The sequence below is a fragment of the Electrophorus electricus genome, chromosome 4 (assembly GCF_041902795.1).
Source record: "Electrophorus electricus isolate QZ-2024a chromosome 4, ASM4190279v1, whole genome shotgun sequence".
Lineage (NCBI taxonomy): Eukaryota > Metazoa > Chordata > Actinopteri > Gymnotiformes > Gymnotidae > Electrophorus > Electrophorus electricus.
The window spans coordinates 8,902,930-8,925,805 of record NC_137500.1 but is presented as its reverse complement, the minus strand read 5'-3'; the positions used below and the strand labels follow the sequence as shown (position 1 = coordinate 8,925,805).

At 38.4% G+C, this 22,876-nt stretch overlaps 1 protein-coding gene across 2 annotated transcripts in view; it reads left to right on the top strand.

The window, feature by feature from the left end:
• The window catches only part of LOC113571802 (PDZ domain-containing RING finger protein 4), a 98,169-nt gene that overhangs the window by 21,745 nt on the left and 53,548 nt on the right, over positions 1 to 22,876 (top strand). Inside the window, exon 4 of one of the 2 annotated variants that reach the window (XM_081712190.1) lies at positions 13,737 to 13,862. In XM_081712190.1, the coding sequence (XP_081568316.1) occupies positions 13,818 to 13,862 (45 nt within the window). In that variant the 5' untranslated portion in view covers positions 13,737 to 13,817. Of the gene's footprint in view, positions 1 to 10,834; positions 13,863 to 22,876 lie in introns of those variants that run through there. The other variant, XM_081712191.1, reaches the window with a different exon arrangement.

The following is a 22,876-nucleotide window of genomic DNA, read 5'->3' as shown; positions in this document are numbered from 1 at the left end:
TGTCATGTTACTGAAGATTTATGACTTTTCAAATCCAGCTGATGTGTAAATCAGATCTTTGCAGTCATGGCCATTGCACTATCCTTTGTGAGAGTGAATTCCATCTTCCATCCATCGCTGTTGTCTCCTCATTCCCGCCTCCTTAGTGATTACCTTTTCTTGGCTATCAGTGGCGACCTTGCTGTGCTGTAGCCACCAGATGGAAATGATAGATACTCACTCATGGCAATACTAAGACCTTTTTACCTCCACCAAAAGCCATATTGATTCATTAACCAATAAATACAGACTCAAAGCCACTCAACAGGCCTCTCTTGGATTGCTAGGGTGTTTTCAACCTACAGTTGATGTCCTTATCGCTGGATCAATCCTGCACCAGTCATGATGGGAGAAACAATGCGTATGGTGGCCCGCATGGAGCCTTATCGCTACGCTGGGTTTCAGCTGTTGCCAATCAGGTGTCTCTGAGGCAGCAGGAGTAATGAACGATTCTGGCCTTGCACTCTGGAGATAACCGAGTGGTTTGGCCTCTTCTCCCCAAAACCTGTCACTCCACAATGGATTAAGTATCGATCATAACAATCCCATAATTGAGTTATTATTTTTGTCTCTGTCATTATATCAGGATGATGGAAATGCCACCAGCTTAACAGGAGGCGTGGAAAGGCTTTTACTCTGCTGCACTAAAATCGTTATAAACGTGTTATAGGCTGGCTAATGGGGATATAAAATAGATCATTAGCATCAGCTTTTTGATAACCAGAAAAATTAAATGCACAAGACAAAATGCTGTGTGGTAGGCACGCCATTCTAAATTCCTTTTCATTGAGAATGGTTATATCTGATGCCCTTCTGGCCTATTAATGGCCTCTAGACGTTAAGGCATAATATTTGGTCCACTACCAGAACCAGGGAAATAAAGAGGTGGGAGGAGGCAGAAATAAAGTGTGTTTTTACTGTTTTCACACCCTAGAGAGCACTAGCAGGTCATGAATGGTCTGTAGCAGTGTCGCAGAAAACCAATTACAATGAAAGGACACTGATATTTCAACATAGTAGTTTGGTCTTAGAGCTCTTAACATCCCCTAATAATAGGTAAGTTACATTATCTCCTTGACTCACTGATTTCCATAATATCAGAATCCTTTTTACAAAACAGAGCAAATGCACCAAGCTGAACATGCCAGAGATACTAGCTGTGCTCTGTCTGTCACATTTATTTGTGTACCAGTGAATATCAGAATAGTGGCCTTCGTCTGAGATAGGACACTTTCTGTCTTGACCACGGTCACTCAAATGGCTTTAAACTGCCATATTGTTAAATGACTGCTAAAGTGCTTCTGTAAAATATGAGATTGTGAATGAGCCATGTCCCTGCTTAATGTCGAAAGTAGAATCTTAGTGAATCATGAGTATTGTAAGTGTTGTAAGGCACACAATGGACTAGATCAATATTTCATTGTTGACTCATTGTTTTACAGTATGTTTAACATGACTTTTTGCAACTCAATGAGATTTTAGCTTATATAAATAGAGAGGAAAATTTGGTCTTGTACTTCATAGACTTCATAGTACTTTATTCTTTTGCTCTGGCTGGAATATCAATGTGTGATATTGATTTTAAGCATTTTATGTGAGTATACCGATTAAATTGAATTCTTGTGGAAGACTACATTATATGGAAGTAAATGTGTTGTTCAGAGTGCAATATTTGGAATGTTGTTTTGGGGTCTGTGTTCAAGCACACTGGATTTTAAACAAGGAGGAAAAGGTGCGAAATGTCAGCTTCAATTTGTGCATGTCATTGTATTTTAGGCTATTTGAGTGAACCATATTTGGATGATAGCACTTTTATACAGTCCATTTATTAGACAAATTATAATTTGGTCATGTTTAATACATTTGCTCTCAGTGGCTGCTTTTGTAAACTGTAGACTTTTCCAGATAATGGATGCATTCTCTGGTGATGGTCTACATGGCCTCTGATGCTATTATCTGCAGTTATTTTTTGTTCCTTCCTCAGTCATGTGTCTACCATAAGTGCACTGCGTGCTCAGTGGGATTCATGTCAGGTGACTGACATAGCTATGTTTAGGGTCACTGGACTGCTGGGAGAAAAAATGCCATCCACTACGTTTTGAAGCATTTGGATGGGTCTGGGCAGTTAAAATGCCTCGGTGCACCTCAGTATTCATTATTTTAGTTCTGTCGACAAGCTCATCATCAGTAAGGACAACTGGACCGGTTACACCAGAAGGCACACATGTGTAACAGGTTGTATGTATCAATAAAGACAACTGGACCAGTTACACTAGGAGGCATACATGTGTAACAGGATGTATGCTTTGGATTTTGAGCAGTCCTTTTTCATACTTTCCTCATTCATTCACTCTGGTAAAGGTTAATATTCATCTTATCGGTCCAAAAAAAATTCTATAGCCTTTTATATAGTTTATTTGATTTATTTTTTTTAGCAAACTTGGCTTGTCTGTTCTTAAGGCTTATCAGTTGTTTGAATCTTATGGGGAATTCAGAGGTCACAATGGTATATTGTTTGCGTTGATATATCTGAGCCTGCAACCAGGAGATTGTACTGGATTTCTTCAATAGAAAACAGGCTTTTCTTCTTGAATGGAAGTCATTCACAGCTTTGGTCTTGTTTGAATGCCAGGTTGTTTGCTATTGCTATTGCAAACATCCTGAACGTGTTCTTTCTTCTTAATTGTTTGCCAATGCATTTTGGTCTATAATTATTTTACATCACCATGGTCTGCTTTATCTGCATGTGGAGAAGCAAAAGCAACATTATCTAGCTGCTTGTCTGGCATTGACCTGGTCCTCAGAAGCAACAGACCCCAGATGCAAGTGACACATCTAGCAATAACTGCTTTGTTAGCTTTCTTATATATCAGCTAATGATGCAGTGATGCAATATTGACCAAGAAACAACTGTCTGTCTGTCAAAACCCAATTGTCTTTTGATCCCTTAAAATAAGAGGACTATAAAGGGTCTGCATTTCCCCTCTGACATAGACGCATATTTTATTTTGCTTTTGGAACTTGTACAAAGTATTTTAGATGACAAAATGGTCGAGAAAACAAAATGGTGAGGATGTGGAGGTAAGATGTATATCAGCATTCTTATCTTGAAACAAAGTTTAATGTATCTGATAGGCACAGTGTTAATGATGAAAGAGGAGGGATGTCTAAGCAAGAACAGGCAAAACATGTAATGTGACTTAAAAAGCTAAAATATTATGCTAACATTAAAGATTTTTACAGTGTATTGCCAACTTATATACTTAGACACTGCATTTGATTTCAGATAATTGGATAAGTGGAGAATATGCAAGACACCATTTCATATTAAAAGAGACATGACTTTTTTGCACTGCATAAAATCAAATTATGGATTACTCTGCTAAGTAGGAGCCACAGGAAGCAATGCAAATCACATTTGTGTGTGAACGAAATGAGATGCATGCCTTATTTGATTACATCTTTGAATAAAAGGATCACTAAATCCCCAACACCACCAGAAAGCTGCTAATGAATTTACTTGCCCTCAAAAATCCCTTTATGTGATCTGCTTCTGAAGGAATATGTGGTTCTTTTTCACTATGCCCTCTACTGTTCTGTGGCTAGACATTAAAATTTGCTTTTGTTGAAAGAATGCACTTTGAATAATGTAATATTTATTCACTGCCCTAAATAGAATTTGTAAGTATACTCATTTCTTTGCACACACACACACACTCTCTCTCTCTCTCTCTCTCTCTCTCTCTCTCTCTCTCATTTATATATTTATATATATATATATATATATATATATATAGAGAGAGAGAGAAATAATTTGCTGCCACAGCCCAGCTGTATGCATAGCAGCAGGCTTGGATTTAAAATATTCTCATTAGATGCTGGCAGACTATTAAGATCATGATAGATGGTGAAAGAATACTGAGTAACAGGCCTCATTTATTGTTGGGGTGCATTACCCAAATTAGGGAGAGCAAATATTACCCCCACGAACTCCAAATCCCAACTGTAGCTTGCTGGTACAGATAATGTGTGACTTGAACACCTACTGGTTAATTCTGCTAATAGGCCTCATTTGAATTGGGCCAGTGGTCAGGGAGGAGGTTAGCATGCTTTCTGCTCTAGAGGACCTAGAATCACTGACTATGCATCCAAAGAAACCCTAGTGATACATCAATGCTTCTGCAGCAAGCAGGCACTTCTTCCTTGCCTTCGCATGACAAATGGCTCTTTAATACTCCCTAGCAAGTGAGTGCCTCCTCCTGTCTTCCTGTCTGTCCTATTTGTTTTATTCTAATAAAGCTGATTCTGTCCTTAGCGGTATTTCCATCTTTTGAACCATGGTTTCTAATTAGTGATTGCAATATATTGGCTCTGAACCTTAGCATTCTATTTTATGGATGTCCATCCAGGTTCCTGTAAGGGATTCAGTCATAGATATATAACCAACACAGGAATCTACTTGTCACATTCACATGTGGTGTGATCCTTCACCTTAGTTGTGACAGACCTCACCTAAAAATGTGTTTACCCTTAAGAAGAGTAGCCCAAAGACTGCAAGAGGTCATGCATGCTAATGTTTAGTACTTTATTTCTAGAGCCTTGGGCATGGGATAAGAAGTTGATCTTTTAAAATACATATTTCTGACACTTCTGCTGTAGATGTGGTTAACCCATATTACTGTTCACTGTATCAAAACAAGATGACTATTTCTAAAGCTTCCATAAAAAAGTAAGAATCTGATTTTGAGTGTGGGGTGGGGGTTGTGTTTAGTGGGTCTTAGGGTTCAGGGCTTGGCTAAGAGGGTCACATTCATTCATTTTGTAAAAACATTGTTGAGTTTCAGTATGGCTTTCTTGTTGGGGCCAAAAACTGCTATTTATCAGTCAAAAGTTAACAGTATCGCTAGTAGACATGGGTATTAAATAGACTTGTCTTGATCAGATTGGTTTGAGACATGACTGTTGGCCAAGGAGAAGTTAACAAGATTGATACTGGATGAAAGCTGATTCATGTAGCCATTAGCCATTCAGTAAACTTTGTTAGTAGTATTGACTACCTTTGGTCTGTTTCACTCTGCTCTAAATATCATCTTAATCTAGGATTTGACTTAGTTTGAATTTAGAAAACCTTGCAATAAATACAGCAGTAAATACATTTTATTATATTAAGAATATGACGTGAGTAATTCTTGTTGCCCATCTCGTCTTTATAGCAGCCAAATTCTTTCCCTCTTCCCTGACTCGCCTGGCATTAGAGTAATTGGATGTAGATGAGGGATGAGTTATATTTGTTAAGGGCTCCATGACCCATGACCTCATATACTGACCTGACGACACAATAGAATTGATGTACTCCTAGTACCCGAGATGCTGCACAAAGAGGGGATATACCAAAATCAGCTCCCTCGAGAGAGAATGCATCTGTTAGACCATGCTCAGCATGTTGGATGTGTTGGAGAAACAGTTTTTGTGATAGGCTATTTGAGATCTAATCTCAGTAAAGTTGTACATTGAGTTTACTCAGTATGCCCAGTATCTTCCTTATAATATAAATGAAAGTCAGTTTTGACTTTGATTTGTCCAAACCTTTGAATTATTGATCTTGATGCACTGAATCAGCCATTTAAGCATCGTGCTGAATGCAAGCTCTTAATCAGCCTTTATCTAACAATGCCTACCAGGGCTCATGTAGCACCTACCAGGGCTCTCACAGTGACATCTATGATAAGAAGTCTGTATCTGTATCTTGACAGTTAATATCCATTTAAGCAGAATCATAATCTATATGTAGATTATGCCTCAGTAATTGATCTTTTCCTGAAATATTTTCTCCATTAAATATCTAAATCCATGGCCCATTCAACTTCAAAACTTCTAGAAGGGGAAATTCAGGAACTTTAGCCATTATTCATTTGGAGTTCACTTCATTTCTTGACATGGCTTAGCTCAGCAGAGGCACACGGGGATCTAGATAGAAGCACATCTGCCTAAAAGCATTCATGCAGACCAGGTACTAAGAAACAATTGTACTTTCATTTTTGTAATGTTCCGAATAGGTAAGATGCTCACGGATAAAGGGAAGAAGAGAATGTAGTTAGAGGCAGAATCCAAAATGCCAGAGAGAGAGCCAGTCCAAAAATCCAGCATCCAGAGAGAAAAATACAACCAGGCAAACAAATATAAAGGGAGAGACAAGAGGCAAAAATCCAAAAAGCACAACAGGGTCAAAAGCACAGTACATGCAAAGACAAAAAATAACCCCACTCATTAGGAAGAATAGAGGCAATACTTCACAGTGATCCTAAGAAACAGACAGGTTTAATTAAGCATGGATAATAAGGAACAGGTGAATTTAATAGTCAGGTGAGGATGAATGAGTAAGTGATCGGTGATTGGTGGAATGTTGCTTCTTGCTGTGAACAGGGTTCTGGGAAATGTAGTGATATTGATTGTTGGCTGAGCTGGGAGAAACTGGCTGCATGACAATTTTCAAGCTTCTAGTTTTGTACATTTGATAAAGATCCTCTTGAACTACGATAATAGCTCCCAAAACCCACAAGTATTATTTATCTGAAAATGGTTCATCACCCTAACTTATGGACCATCTCAACCTGTGGGCCCTTTGTGTTTACTTACAAAGGAAAGATTGTCCATGTGGAGTGCATAATCTCAAAATCAGATGCTTTTATTCAGTTTGAAGAGAGGTTGCAGGGGTTAATATAAAGTAACTCTGCACCCCAACATGATTCTGACCCTGCCAATACCTGCTAGCCAGACAAATGAAGCTGTTCGCTGCTCTTATCAAAGCCTGCTGTGAGCAGATGAAGTATGCATTATACATGGAGCCACATACAGAGGGAAGCACACACACTCATTCAATGTTACACACACACACACACACACACACACACACACACACACACACACACACACACACACACATCCATACACACCATAAGGCCAAAACCAAATTTTACTAGAAAATAAACAGGCAAGTAAAATAGAGATATCCACTTTATCACACTTTCTGGGTTCATAGAAGCCATTTGAGATTTGGAAGCAGAATATTTGAAAACTCTAAAGGCTTTGTGCAGTAAAAAGTGGGTAAACATATTAATGTGGCAATAAGTAAACCCCATGACTGCATAACAGAAGAAATTGAAACATTTATTCAAAAAGGGAAACATTAATATGTGCTTGTGGAGTGCTGGATGCACATTTCACATTGACCTATTACAAATACTCGAGTGGTCATTACCGTCATGAGACTCTGGTGTCTACAGTCTTGTTGCTTTCATTAGTGGAATGTGCTCTCATGAATTCGTATTTCACTCTCTCCTCTGCTAAAGTGCCTTCTGTTGAGAGCTCGCTTCCTCCTCTGTCATCATGTATGTGTTGCAGGCTAAAATGTTATGAAGTGTGGCCTCAGGTGCTCAGCATTGGCTATTTAGAAAATTCTAAAAATGAAGGGTCATTAGAAAATAGGAACTATAGGGAACCTCTGAATATTCAGTCAAAGAGTGTAGTAAATGAAGTGGAGCGCAAGGAGTGTAGGAGTTGGGAGGGTTTATTTGGTGCTGTGTGAGCTGTTTCTATATTGGGTATGCAGATGTGTGACGTGAGGAGGGTGGTAGATATTCGTGTGAAGTCTCTTCCTTAAGGGAAGAGCAGTGCGTGTTGTTTGTGCGTGCTGTTGCGGTGGCCTGCCAGTATTTGTTATGATGGTCACTTGTGTTGTTATAACAGGCTAATTCTGTGGATATAATTTCAACTGTAGAATAAATTCTGTGTATCACTGGGACTGCATGAGCTAATAAGCCTCAGAGGTGTCATTTAGTAAATGTATTACATAGCTGATGCAATACCCATAATCCACATATATTAACTCGCATGATTGAAAACCATCACAATGTGGGATCTATTCTTCTCTATAAGTATCTTTGTTTTTTAGGTAGATCATGATAAATTGTTCAGTATGTACCCTGTAGCTGTTATAGTAAATAACCCTTATGGTTTTGTCAGCCTTATTTAGTGTAACAGTACTACAGAATCCTACAATTTTTTCTTGTCTTTTTAATTCTGTTTTTGTAACACTTAGTTTATATAACATGATCAATACTTTCCATCCCAAATGGTCAGCTTTAACTTTATTTGTCCATCATTACCTCAATAAATCATCTTTGGAAAAGACATTTGCAGCTTCTCCACACTGACATTTAAAAAGCCCTCTCTATTGTCTACTGTATCACCAGGGTTAACTGATCCCCAAAAAAAATCCATTGATGAGCAATAAACCCTGCAGAGTCGATGCCCAAAGATTGATGCCAATCCAATAATGATATATTGCATTTTGCAACAGCTTCAGAAGTTAATTGGAGTAATTTTACAGTTGGGGACCTCAGAACTTAGAAGTAATTAGATGCACACACACATGCACACACAGGCACACACATGCATACACAAATCATTTCCCTTTGTCCTTTGGTTTTTCTCTGCTTGCCGAGTTTATAAATGCACCATATCACTCTGAATGGGAAAGTGAATAAGTGAAATGTCACCTGTGCAAAGAGAGGGAATGCATGAAGGTGTGTGTCATGCAAAGGTCTCATCTTTTCATTAAAGTTGCATGTGCCATTTTACGCATTTACAGCCTCCTGCACGTAAAGTCTTTTTCACCTTCAGGGTCAGGCCAGAGTCAGGGCATGAAGCATGCAGGACACTCCAGCATATGGATACTCATATGCTGTTACTCTTTCAATTACTCTACAGGACCTTGATAGTCCAAGTATCATTTGTAAGAAAAAAGGCCCGTTATTTACAGAGACAGACACACTCACACTCACCATCTTATAAGGAAATAACCCTTTAAAATAAGTACTTTTCCAGGTATATGTGTGTACAAGCACTGTGGGTCCACTGCTATATGTAAAAACCCCAGTAGTGGAGCTGTGCCTGCTGTTACTAGTGGAGCTGTAACAGCTCACCACCACTTGCAGTCAGGCCACCACCATTTAAGTGTTCTTGCTGTACTGAGAATGGTCTGAAGATTGAGGTTGAAGCTATGTCACAAATGGTGCATGGCAGCAGATGGACTACAATTTGTAATTGTACATGTAAAGACTGCCCCTATAAGATAAGCTAGAGTGGCCAGTGATTGGTGTACATGGTAGATCCTTCTCGTAAAGTGGCTGGTGACAATGTTTATATACAATTTTGAGCTCAAGTTTCTTTTTTTGAGAATCATGTTCCACGTTACCATGCTATTGGGTATATAATACCAAACATATCACGGATGTTAAAATGGATAAAGACAGTTAAAATGCTCAAAATAATTTCTTTTTTTATTGGGTTATATTTTGAAACAGAAAGAGAATAAGGTTTCCGCCTTAGGGGAGCATTGCCAGAATGGGTTGTCTGTGTGTCAAAAGATTAGGATCCAGTCTACAAAACATATTTATGGAGCCCACTGACTGCTCTTGTACTTTATTGATCAAAGGTATGCAACAAGGTTCTGATATGGCCATCCAAGATCCAATCAACATGGAAGCTCACCAGGTGGGGGAAAATTGCCACAAAATATCCAAAGCTTGCAATCAACTATATTAATCCCATCCTCCCATGGCTGTGAACTGGAGAGCGTATCTGTCCTGGGTGAGTTATTGATTTCATAAGACCATTAGTGCAGAATCATGGTGTAACGAGGCAACCTCATGACCAGACCTCACATCAAGAGAAATGGCTGAGGGCTTTGAGCACTTCTCTAGGCTCTAATGCGGCAGGAAAATCCAATTCCACACAGCTGTAATTGAAATTTATTTTGTCACCACAATGGCATGTCAGATTCGCTTATTGAACCCTGTGGTGCTTCAGGATATGTTCCTGGGTCTTTTTGGCATGTAGTGATCTTAAATGTGTTAATAAATGAATAAAAGCTGGGGATTTCAGATCACTCTGGGAAATGACTGTTGAATAATTGAACTGACAATATAGCTTTAATTGTGGCCAGTCTTAGATCACAGATCAGTGGGACTAGTTTTAGTCATGAATGTCTTAATGTAATAGTATAATTTCACCACTGAATGTCAAGTTGAAGAGAAAAGTAATTTGCCCCCCCAACACATTACCATAACTAACTATTGTAGTTAATATAGTGGAATAAGTGCAAGAGAAGAGGTGAAAGATATTTATGCTTGGGGAACAAGCTCTTTATTTCAACAGTGAAGCCTTTAGGAAGGCTCACACACAGCAAAGAAAACCTGACTGGGACTAAACCAATGAGAGAAATGGGAGGAAGATGACTAAAAAATGATAAGACATCTCAAAATGCTAATTTAATGAAAACAAGACATGACTAACTGAAACATAACACATACAACTATTTTTAAAAGAACATTTAAACATTGTTTAACTAAGTGAAGTCTGTGGAGAGGTGGATAACACAATATTCACAAAAGCCACAATGGGCTTATTTTCTAATTTTAGGGAAAATCAACATTTTACTTTATTAACCATTTTTAGTAATGTCCATTCAGTATAATTCATTTAAAAAAAAAGAATGAAAACAACAAAAAGTGATACCTGACTCATTCCTGTATGGATGTAAATCTGGCCTTAGTATTGCCTTTCATGCAGGTCTGCGTAAACACAGTGGGCGTGAGCTGCTTCATTACCCTACCCCTGCACTTTAGCAGGGTCTAGACAGACAGAGATGTATTGGGCTGAATGTGAAATCTCTTCATGCATAACTTTATGCTTTCATTAGATAAGGGTGATGAGAGAATTAAGGGAAATAATTGGGAGAACAAATGGTAAAGTGGCAGCAATCGAATCTTCAGAAGTTAATAATCATGAGACAAGATTTCTCCTGGCCTTTTAGTTCCTTGGTCCGAAACTCCGGAATTATTTCCCTAATATGTCTGTGACTGCTGCTGTATCTCTACTTTCAAAGCTAAACAGAAAACCTCTCCTTACTCAGTACTGTCTTCCAGCCTTCATATTATACTGTCTGCTATGTGCTAGAGTGTCTCTGTCGCACTTTTGTGCATTTTTTGTGATTTTATTTTTGTTTGGTCTGATGATTATTAACTTCTGAAGATTTGATTGCTGCCACTTTACCATTTGCTATCCCAATTATTTCCCTTAATTCTCTCATGACCCTTATTCCAAGAAAACTTCTTTAAGGAGCTAGTTAAGAGTGAGCCAGATGTAAAACAGATAAATAGAAGGTTAATTTGAATATGGGAGATTGGTAGCCAGTGTAGTTAGAGAACAGTGAATAAGGTTAATAGTGTATGTATGAATGCTTAGAGTTGAGTTTTGAACACACCGAGGTCTATTGAAGGTTGGGGGAATAACTGTAGCTGGGGGAATAACTGTAATTGAGTCAGGATGTAATGCAGGCATGAACCAGTGTTTCAGCATCGTTCATGTGGATACTGGGTGTAAACCAGCAATGCTGCAGAGATGGAAAAAAGCAATTTTAGTGAGTGAATTCATGTGGGGTTTGAAGGTAAGTGCTACAAACAACTTGTGAAACCTTGACAACCACACAATCAATATATATTTAAAAGTTTGAAATCCTTGCTAAAGCCAACAAGCAATATTTCAGTTGTGTCAGTATTTAGCATTGAGATAATTTAGCATTCATTCACTTCTTTAAATCAGACTTACATGCTCTGAGCAAGGTATCAAATCAGTGAGATTTAGGACTAGCATAAATCTTGGTGTCATCAGTTCAACAACTGAGACCGTGGCATTGGATTTGGCCAAAGGGTATCAAGTTTAGTTTGCCATCTGGTATCGACCAGAGGAGTTAGAGTTCCACTTCTGAGCCTTGGTTCCTCTCAAAGCTTTTTTTCCTCTTATCCTCAGGGAGTTTTTCCTTGTCACTGTCGCTTGGGCTTACTCATTAGGGGCTTGGAACTGAATTCTCTGTATACATGATTTCTGTAAAGCTGCTTTGTGACATGTCCTATAAATAAATTTATGAAAATCACAAATTACTAAGCTAACAACAAATTATTTTTTATGTTAAATGGTATATATCTTCAGTAGGCCTCAGGCTCTCGATTACATTGTTGTGAGGCACTGTGGCCACTGGCCCTCACCTGAATACATAAAACAGCACACCAGTCTAGTGTATTGACATTAAATATAAAGGTGATTTTACCTCTATTGATCACAGTACTGTTAGCTGGCTAGCTTTACACAGGTTGTGATAAGGAAAATAAAAAATGAAAATTCATCCTAAAATGAGAAAGAACTATGGGAGACTTTTGGCTTCAGCAGAACACTGGGTGAGGGCATAAAAAAGTATGAGGGTTGGAAAAGTACACCCTGAGGCACTCCTGTGGTAACAGGTGCATAGGAAGATTTATGATTTTCTGTTGCAATAAAATGTCTATTGGTGAGTTTTCAGTGGTGGGGTGGCATGATTGCCGGCCATATACTATGGTGATGTGAATCAAGTAAATGCTGTGTCTGCAATATTAACTGAGTAGATATGGAGGCAGGGCTATGTTATGAGTCATATTATCAACAGAAATTAGATTCAAAGGACAGGGAGAATGGTAAACATACCAGCATCTGCAAAAGAAGGTCATTAATGACTCAGAAGGGCAATCTCCATAGGGCTGAACAGGGCATGGAAGACTGGGAAGGTTCATAGACATTCATAGATACTGTGTGGTGGAAAACTTAGGATTCGGGTGGCAACCACCCTGTCTATCATCTCTACAAAGAGGAGATTGGAGACTGACTTGTAATTATCAAGAGAGGATATATCAGGAACAGGTGTCTTTAGGACAGATGCAGTAACATATGTTTTAAGGGCATTTGGGACAGATCCAGAGGCTAAAAGTGTACTCATCTGATGGGAGGTAGGATTAGAGGTGAAGAGGATCAGGAAGGATGAGGAAGAATCAGATTTTGTGGTAAGTTTACAGAAAAAATGTTATTTTGAAGTGTTTAGAATAAAAAAAAACATTTTCTTGGGGAAGAATAGGTTGAGAGATGGGATAAAATTGTTGGTAAATCTTACTGACTTATTGACTCCTCAAAGAAGAGTAGGGAGTCCTAAAGTTGCTCCACAGAGCCAGAACTTGATGAAGATGGGGTTGGTTAAGTCCATTCAAGATTATAAAAATGTTTTGGGGATAACTGCTAGCCTCCTTTGTGATAGTGGATTAGTAAGAAGAATGGAACAGGTTAAAAGCAACATATAGGCATCTCTGCGCTTGAGCATATGCTAAGTGTAGACTAGAGAATGGATAGTGTGACACTGATAATTGTTAATTGCATGATATTTGAGTGAGTTAGAAATTACGCAAATGTACTGGTGTCATCAGTCTATGAGAACTTAGAAATGTCCAAGAGGGAAGAAGCATGTGCATACCTAACCATCAGTATCCACTGGACTGCATAATCACTCTCAGTCATCATGTGTCTCGCGTTTTTCGTACCCTGGTGATTAATTTCAATCTTAATTTCCCTTATCACCATCGTCTCTTAATTTCCAGATTCCCTTTGCTAATTATCTTGGAAGCCTCTGCATCGTAAGAGAGGTTAGGTTATCTGCCAATTTTGATGGTGACTTGATCATTTCTGCATGATTCTGTGTGTATGCAAGTGACTACATGTGAGCTAACATGCTATTAACTAGCAGATAACAGGTGATACTCTTGTGCTTACTCAAGTAGTAGAAGACAGTCCTGTCATCCATCACCACCAAGACCCTCCATTTTTTCATTTTCATACACCATCTGAACGCAGTCATCAGCATGGAGCTGGATCAGGACTTGCTGCAAAAGCAACTGGAGCTTGAGGTTTGCTGTATTTTGTTTATTTATATGCATTTTGCTTCTCTTTTAACCAGTACTTTTATGTTAGTGACTGAATGTAAAACTATACATGTGAGGGTGTAACAGTAATAACACATTAAATGCATATCTGTAAGTCAAAACATAAAAGATATTAAAAATGTAATCCCATGTTATCTCAGCCTCTGGTAGTCTAACTGCTGCCTCAGCACGGGTGAGTGATCTCATCTCACTTATGACTTAGAGCTTACTGGAATAGCTCTGCTAATAAAGCACAGTGAAAGATAGGTGGAGGTCTCTCCACAGGATTCAGCAAGGGGATTGTTTCTTGCAAAGAAAGGGTTATCAGTGCAGATGTTAGCTTGGCTTAATAAGAATCACCTGTTCACGCTTGTTTATAAAGCAACCAGCTATTTGCATTAGAGTTTAGAGGGTGTATGTTCCATACAAACAGGAAGGTAGGTTCATCTGTCCTAGTGGCAGCACATGCTGAACACACCCTACAGTTCTGACCACTGCTTTTCCAGTTAATCACTGTCCTCTTTGTTTTTTAGCACTTGGTTCATGAGTGATTTGTCTCTCGTTTTATATATGACCTACTCTATAGAATGGATGGTGTTTAATTTAGTTAGATTTCACTGTCTGTTTCTGTACATTTTCCTGGCGGATTATGGAATCTTACCTTTTTTTCCAATTTTGTTATAAAACACTGAATTATTGCTGCCATAGCAGATGTATGGTCACCACATATACTAGTAATGAAAGACCAAATAACAACAAAAGCATTACTGTGTAAGCAATAGGATCACAGAGAGGCTGTGTTTGCACAGATATGTGCGTGTGTGTGTGTGTGTGTGTGTGTGTAAAGCAAATATGTACAGAATGCATTAGCTACATTGCATCAAGCTGCTCCTGAACATCTGGCAGCAGTATTGAGAATGGTCTCTCTGTTTGTCTGTCTGTCTGTCTGTCTCTATCTCTCCCTCTCTCTCCTTCTGTGTGTGTGTGTGTGTGTGTGTGTGTGTGTGTGTGTGTATAATAGGATGGGCTGCACAACCTGCAGATGGACAGTTTACAGCAGTTATTGTGGGTTATTTGTTCGGACTGTAATATAAACAAAAAACAGATTAAAAACATTCTCCTTAGCATGATTAGTCTCATTACTGATTTTGTGTCATTCTGCAGATACAGTGTAGACAGAATTGTGATTATTTATCAGGTGATTTGTGGCCTATGCAGAGTAGAAGCCTGTAGCGGGTGGAGCCCTGAACTCGGCTAACCCCCATCAGATGAAACCTTTTGTTTGTGCATAAATATGAGGCTTAGTTTATGTCTCCGTTTTAGAGATCTGCCAAACTGGATTACTGCATACAGAAATACTATCCAAAAATAAGGGCTACACAGTTGCTGTGTTTTTTGTTTGTTTGTTTGTTTGTTTTTTTGCTGTTTTGTTTTGGTTAAAAGATTTTTATAGTCTCTTTAAAAATAAAGAGACTATAATAAAAAATGAAGAAAATGTGAGTTTTTTGTACATCAGGCAGCTGTGAAGGTGAACCCATATTTTAACATATGCATATTGTAAACACACACACACACACACACACACAGACACACACACACACAAAGCCTTTATGTGTCCAGTGTTTTTTTTTGTTTGTTTTTTTGTAGAGGTGTTGACTAAAGCTTTTGTCTTTGTTTTGTAGCTGGTGAAAATTGCCAACCCCCCTCTCCCAAAAACGCACGTGCACACACACAAGTAATGGATTAACTATTGGCTGAGATGGGAGGCCTTGACAAAGTGCCTGTTCTGAAATGTAGTCGTGTCTCACTGTGCCTTATAATAATTGATGGATGACTCTTGCGTTACATGATGGCAGGATGGTTGCCTGGCCTTTAGCCCCTACTAGTTCAGCCCTTACATGTGTGAAATAGCCAATTACTGCCAGGCCTCACCCCAGTAATAGGCCAATGAGCAAATGGCTACTGTGGGACTGCCTGTAGTGGTGTGTCTTACAATGAGTGTTTTAGGAGATGAAAGAGGGGCAAGATAAAGTTAAGCTCAGAGCAGCTGCTACTTCTGTGCTCCTTTATTAATACCAATTACCTCGTGCAATTGGTGGATGTTCCATTAAGAGAGTATTTTTGTGTAATGTTTGCTGAATACTGAATGCGGAGTACTTGATACTGAATACTTAGTGTTGATTCTCACCTAACATCATCATGCACAGAAGGCATTTACACTGCTTGTAGACTTTGCATATGTTTTCTTATGTGATTAGAGTGTAGATTGAATGGGTTCTCATGGATTATTACATTTATTAATTAATAATTAAATGTATTAGTTTTTGCAAACCAGTCAGGTATTTGCATGCTATAAGTGTTAGCTGGTAACTTACAAACAAAACAAGCTACAGAAAGCAACATCAGGATTATGTTATTTTTTGAGATTGTTCACAGTGATTATGGCCTAATGGCCTATCACATTACACAGTGGGTGTCCCCAGACAGTATATATGAGTAGAAAAAAAGCAGAGCAAAACTGTGTAGAGAGTCTGGTGTCTAGGGCTGCAACTGGGCTACTTTAAGGAACTGTTTTTAGGCAGTGTATTTATGATGTGGTTATTAGATAATCTAACTGTTTTGCTAAGGTAGCTACATTAGAAGAAAGAAATCTGTGAAATCTGTGTCATTTTTTTTAGTTACATCTTGTACCTGATCATACATGTTGATGTTGCAAAATAACGGCATTCAGAATAAATAAATATCTTATTCTCTGGTCTAATTTGGGTACCTTTTTCTTAAGCACCATCACATTTGAAATGTAATAAATAGATAATGTCTTAATTGTTGATCTAACTTTGCATGATAGTTGTAGTTTAAAAGACCCCCATTTATCGCACCCATAAATGATGGGGGAGGATAAGAGAATCCGGGGGCTTGTCTCCTCTGCAGCCTGTTCCACCCTATATTGACTTCAACTTTATGGTCCATGATATAGTCCTGTTATACTTGGCCTAATTTAGAGAGATAAATCCTGCTTTTAGAACTGTTAACAGGCTAATGGTTGCAACCAAGACTTATAGATTCTTTAGAAAAGCATTAAATGGCATTTCTATTCAGAGTATAGAAAGTCATACACAATGCACAATGCTGTGCTCTAATGGAAGCTGTCCATTGGCTATTGACGGAACAATCCATCTTTATAAGAGACAGTGAGAAATTCCAATCTAGTTTCTGAAATCACATTATCAGATGTAATATATTGCTGCATCTAAATATGGATGGAGTAGGATGACTTTGAGGTATGAGCAGTACTAGTGGAGGGTGTCTCTGCATGTATGTGTGTGTGTGTGTGTGTGTGTGTGTTGTGTGTATTTGTTTGAATGACTAGTACAGTTGTGTCCTATTAGTGTAATTTAAAAGATTAATCTTACATAAGGATCTCTTTCATCTGTACTGTATCTTCAAATAGGTCTCTATATGGTGATATAGGATGTATTTGTATAGGGCTTTTTTCCTCTCTTTTATTTCATTGCAACCAGATGACAAACATGACATAACATTTTAATATATTAGACATAAAAGACACTATATTTGATTAATGTAAATGGATATGTTCTCTTAAATGGCAGTTCCATATCCAAATGTTAAAACTAAAGTAGCTAAGCTTTTCATTCCTTGATTTAACCTTACGTCTGTGAAGTGAAGCTACTGTAAGCAGTCTGGCTTTGGGCTCCTTTTGGGAGATGGACTGCCCTTAAACTACTCCCAGTAAAATAAGATCTGGAAGGCAATATTCTCTGGCTGCTGTGCTGGGTTTTATAGCTCATGTTGGAGCCAAATTAAGCCACTCCACCCTAGGCATATACAGGGAGTAAGAGTTAACGATCTCTTCATCTCCCATAGCAGTGCCTGATCAGTGTCCAGAGAGGATGTGTTTGTAGGATCTGTTAGCCTGCAAGACTGTTTACAGGATGAATCATGCACAGAGGAATGGTGAATGCTACTATAAAGACTGATTTGAGAAGATAAAGATGTGTTCTGCTTTCACCAGCTGACATATGATGTCTACCACTTTTCACAAAATGGTTCTTGATGAGCTTGTGTGGTTCATTTAAACATGACAGACCGCTTTACCTCCTGAATGGTTCCTTAGGGTTCGTGGTGGTCTGAAGGGCCATGACAATGCAGCACTAATAATCAGGTACTCAGGAAACGGTGGTAAATGCTATAACAGTGCTATAATGGCCAAGTGGTATAGACGCAAAGTGCTCCACATTTATAACTACAGGAACACTTAATGGTTGTTTACAGAGGCTCTGTGAAAGCATTTAAAGATTTGCCTTAAAGGGACAACATTTCAAATTAATTCTCTTTTAGTTGTTTCATTTTTTAGCCTATTCTGAATACAGCAACACAATTTTACAAACTATATTATCAGGTTGGTTTGATAATTTCAAGTCCAGTGTTCTAAAACATTTAGCCTTTCCTCCTGCATTGTAAGCACAGCTGTTTCTTCACTTTTTAATTTGATTTCATCACTGATCTTAATGTAATACAAATAGTTTTAGTGGTAACAGAATTGGAAATTGCTGGCCACTGCTATAAAGCCTCTGCTAACCGGATTACAGTAGTGTTATCAGAAGTCTGCTTTCTTAAGATAATCTTTGCTTTGTATTTCATAGAGTTGGGATTTGGAAAAGGAAGATGCTCTCAGATCAGTATAAATGGGCCACATGTACACACAGCCATTGTATCTGCAGTGATTGGCAGAGGCAATGAACCCTGGGATTAGCAGAGAGGAGAGGCCAGCTGTTGGAAGAGTTCTGCTCCATTTGTCAGACAGTGACTGAGAAATGACCAAGGCAACCCTTGTGTGACCCCACGAACACATTTACACCTATAGGGGTATGGCTTGTTATAGATGCTCATGACTAGCCGAGCATGAGCATTCTATTACCGTTCCTCTTATTAGTTACCTTCTCTCGCCATCGCTGGAGCAACATAACAGATGAGGTTTAAACAGGAGAAGGCGCTGTAAGGGTGCTAAAGTGTAACCTCATAGGTCTCATGCATCAGAATGTGAGCAAGAGGGAAAATGGTTCACTACAGCACATCTGTATATACAGACCAGCTACTTTATTAGAAACATCACTTATAGGTGCATTTTATAAGATCTGGTGTATCTTATAGGTGTATCTTATAGGTGCATTTTATAAGTCCACAATTACAGCCCATCTGTTGGCATGCAGAATTGTCAGCTACCCCTTTACCCTGTTCATCGCTGGTGTCTGAACACAGGGCTACTGCTCATATAGTTGCTGCTGTTGCCATAGTGTGTTAGGCAATGCAGTATCGATTGGGTTTTTACCAGAGTTGAGAGTGGTTTCACCACCCTGAAATATCTTGCTATTACCTGTACATTACTTGCAACTATGGTGTGCAAGGTCAGTGTTTCTAATAAGGTTACTTGTAAATGTTTATTTCTGAAATAGGAACTTTTTGTGTTTTGAAGAATCCAGGCTCAAGTTTAATATTACTTTGGTATGGCATGTAAGTCTATCTAAGCTTGTGCTGTATCTTTCTAATATATGCATAATTTTGCTGACCATGTGCTTTTAGTCTAATTAATGGCTCCTGAAATCATATTTTACATTACATACTGACAGACAAAAAGATCAAATATAACATGATATTATGATTATACCTGCGTGAATGTAGCACCACCCTATCATCTGTTTTGTTCAGTGCTCAGCATGTTCTGGTTTAGTGTCAAATGTGGAAATGAGAACATCAGGAATGCTGAAAGCAGGCCCATTTAAAAGATAACTAGAAGGCACAAGTGCTCTATACATACTCTGCAGTGCAAGCAAAAAGGATGAGACAGACGCAGTCTTCCGCTAGGTTGTTGTTATACCAGTCATACATTTGCCGAAAATGGGACAGTACACTACATGTTGGGGAGTAATCGTGAAACAGCACGACAGAAAATTGGCAGAGTGCCCCACTGTGTTTGTGATCTAGCAGCCACAGCTTTGTATCAAGCCGGAGGGAAAACCCGCTTATTTTCTTTATTCTCTGCTCCAAGACATCTCATGTCCAATCAGCAGTTTAGATGTGAGTGTAGGGGGCTGGTCTCAGATCAGTACTGACCAGCATCACCTCGGCTGGTCTGGACCAGCTTCTCATCACCTGACCCTTCAGCCTGTGGGAGATTTATGAATTTAATGTTACATGGACATCTCTCTCTCTGCCTCTTTCTCCCTGGTGCTCTGCTTTTAGCATTCTCTGTCTGTCTTTCTTTTGGAAAGCTGTCTTGTTTCATTTGATCAATTTCATTCTCCTACTGTTCAAAAAATGGGTCCTGAAATAGATTCCCTTTCTCACTTTAAGTGTTACAGATTTGTTCTCAACAAGGTTTCATTTATGTAACAGTTCCCTGTTTTTGTATTAAGCTGCTGTAATTAACACTGAACAGGTAAACAAACTGTATACTGATTTTGAAGATGCAGGCTGTTAAGTATGAATCGGAGTACTTCTGTGTGAGAATGTGTGTTTCTGTAAATTTGAATAGTCATTTATTTGGCATTTTGAATAATGGAATGTAAACACAGATCCTGCTTTTACACATTAGATTAAAGAAAAACACAAGACAGCAAAACAGTTCACATTTTGTTTTGGTTTTTTAAATTTGGTTTTTGATTAATATTTACATTTCATTTTCATGTGTTATTGTAGTATCACATAACTGTCCAATACACTAGAGCGCATTGGTTCTAAAAGGTGACCTTAAAAATTCCTTTGTCTTTCTGGAACAGTAATGGAGTGAAGGCTCAGTTAACGAGCTATTGTCCTTGTAAAGCGGTGTGGGCCATATGGCTGTTGGAAGAGACCTTTGAGTGATTAGTTAATTGGACCCAATTAGAGAGATGGTAGGGTCTTTGGCAATGATAAAATCAAGAGAGGCACAGGCTGATGAGCTAACCATGTAGTTCTGATAGTGGTGGGAGAAAAATCCTTGTGCATGTGTGTGTTTTAGTTTCTAGGCTTAATAAGAAGCCATTAGGGACAATTAAAATGGGCAGAACAGGAGCGGCAAGTCCCCTCTCTCTGTCCTCATCATCCTCCTTTAACCTTTTCATTGCTTCCCCCTGTACATGTCTTCCTGGTGGAAAACACCAAGTGATGAATTCTGTATTTCTTTTACGTCAGAAGATGGCTTTAGTACACAACTGATTCATTATATGGATTTTTAAAAATAAGCTCTGATTTACTTTTTTATGTACTGTCATTAGAATGTTAAAGATACATCTGTCCTGTAGCAACAGATAGTCATGATAAAACGATGTCATGTGGAGTTGTCTACTCCACACAAACAATAGAGTAGACAGTAACAGATTTTGTACTTTTGGCACTGTACCCTGGTACATTAGATTTTAAATGAAGCAATGACTCTGAGGTTAAAGGGCAAAACCCTAGCTACCTTTGATTTGAGAGTATGTACATCTACAGTGTTAGACCCATACAGGAATTAAAGCCTTTGTTTCAAATCTTTTCCAGTTGATGACCTGCAGCTTCCAGCTCATAAACATGTTTAGAAACTGTTAACCTTCACAGGTGAGGCTCTATCACACCTGTAATTCAGCTTTTTAAATTTTCTCCTTTCAGGGGTTTGTTGCCATTAGTGTTGTCTTTACTGGAGTTCAGCAGACTGACTTATAAAAAAACATTTCAATTTTGTCTCCTGAAAAATTCTATAGTAGCAGTCATTTTCGGGTAATTGTCTTGCTACAAGATGAAATGTTGTCCACTGACCTTTGATGAGTTTAGTTGGACCTGAACAGTTAGGATGCTTTTTTCCACTTCAGAATCCTTCCTACAGCTGCCATCAGCAGTTGCATCATCATTAAAAGGCAAGCGAGTCAGTGCAGCAGCCTGGATCCATGGCCATACCACCATGTCTCACAGGTGAGCAGGTGCGCTCTGGATCATGAGCAATTTCTTTTTCTCCATGCTTTTCTTTTTCCTGGTACAGGTTAATTTTCATCTTATCTGCCCATAAAACAGTCCTCCACAGGTTTTATTTATTTATTTATTTATTTATTTATTTATTTATTTATTTATTTATTGTATTTGTAGGTTGTATTTTTTTAGCCAACTGTATTCTGACCTTTCTGTTCTTCAATCTTATCAATGGTGTAAATCTTGTGGTGTGCTCTCTAAGGCCAAGATGGTGTATTTTTCACCTCATGGTAGTGTTTGTCACAATGATGACTACATCCTGGATAGTATTCTTTATCTGTTAACATCAACCTACAAAAATATATTTCCAAAATACACTTGTTCGTACACTTGTGTTCACCATGTTTTTTCTCTTACAAAATGGTTGGGTGAACTAGAATATAAATAGGGCCATTTGGTAATGAATTATTTATCCTTTCAAGCAATTATATTAATCATACCTTCTAAATAGTAGCACTAAGCACTAAACGCCATAGTAACAATGAAAATATGTATTACATTACTTCAGGCTTCACAGATACATCATGTCTGCATTTTAAGTTATTTCATGCAGCTCTGAAAATGCTAGTTACGGAGCACAAACTCCTCTTTTAGCCCCTCAATCAGATAAGGGCAGAGCTACTTATGACTCACTGCATGTAGCCTACAGTTGCATTCATGATAGATCTAGGTTACAAATGATGCTAGTTCTAAAGCTCTTAGTAACCATATTCATGCCATATCATAACTATGATTCTTAGTGACATTATTCAATGACCAATGGTAATTGTTATGAAACATTTTATTAGTGCTTGCTGGAATTATCAAATTATTGCTCTGGATTCAGAAGTGGCCTTTGGAGTTCTCATTTGCCATGCGTTAGTTACATTTGTGCCTTAGTTTACGTGGAATGACCATTTTGTTGCATCAACCTTCCAACACTGTCACTGCCCTGTGTTTAAATACTGCAGTGCATGTAACAGGCTCAGCAGGATCAAACTTAGGCTTAGCAACAGCAG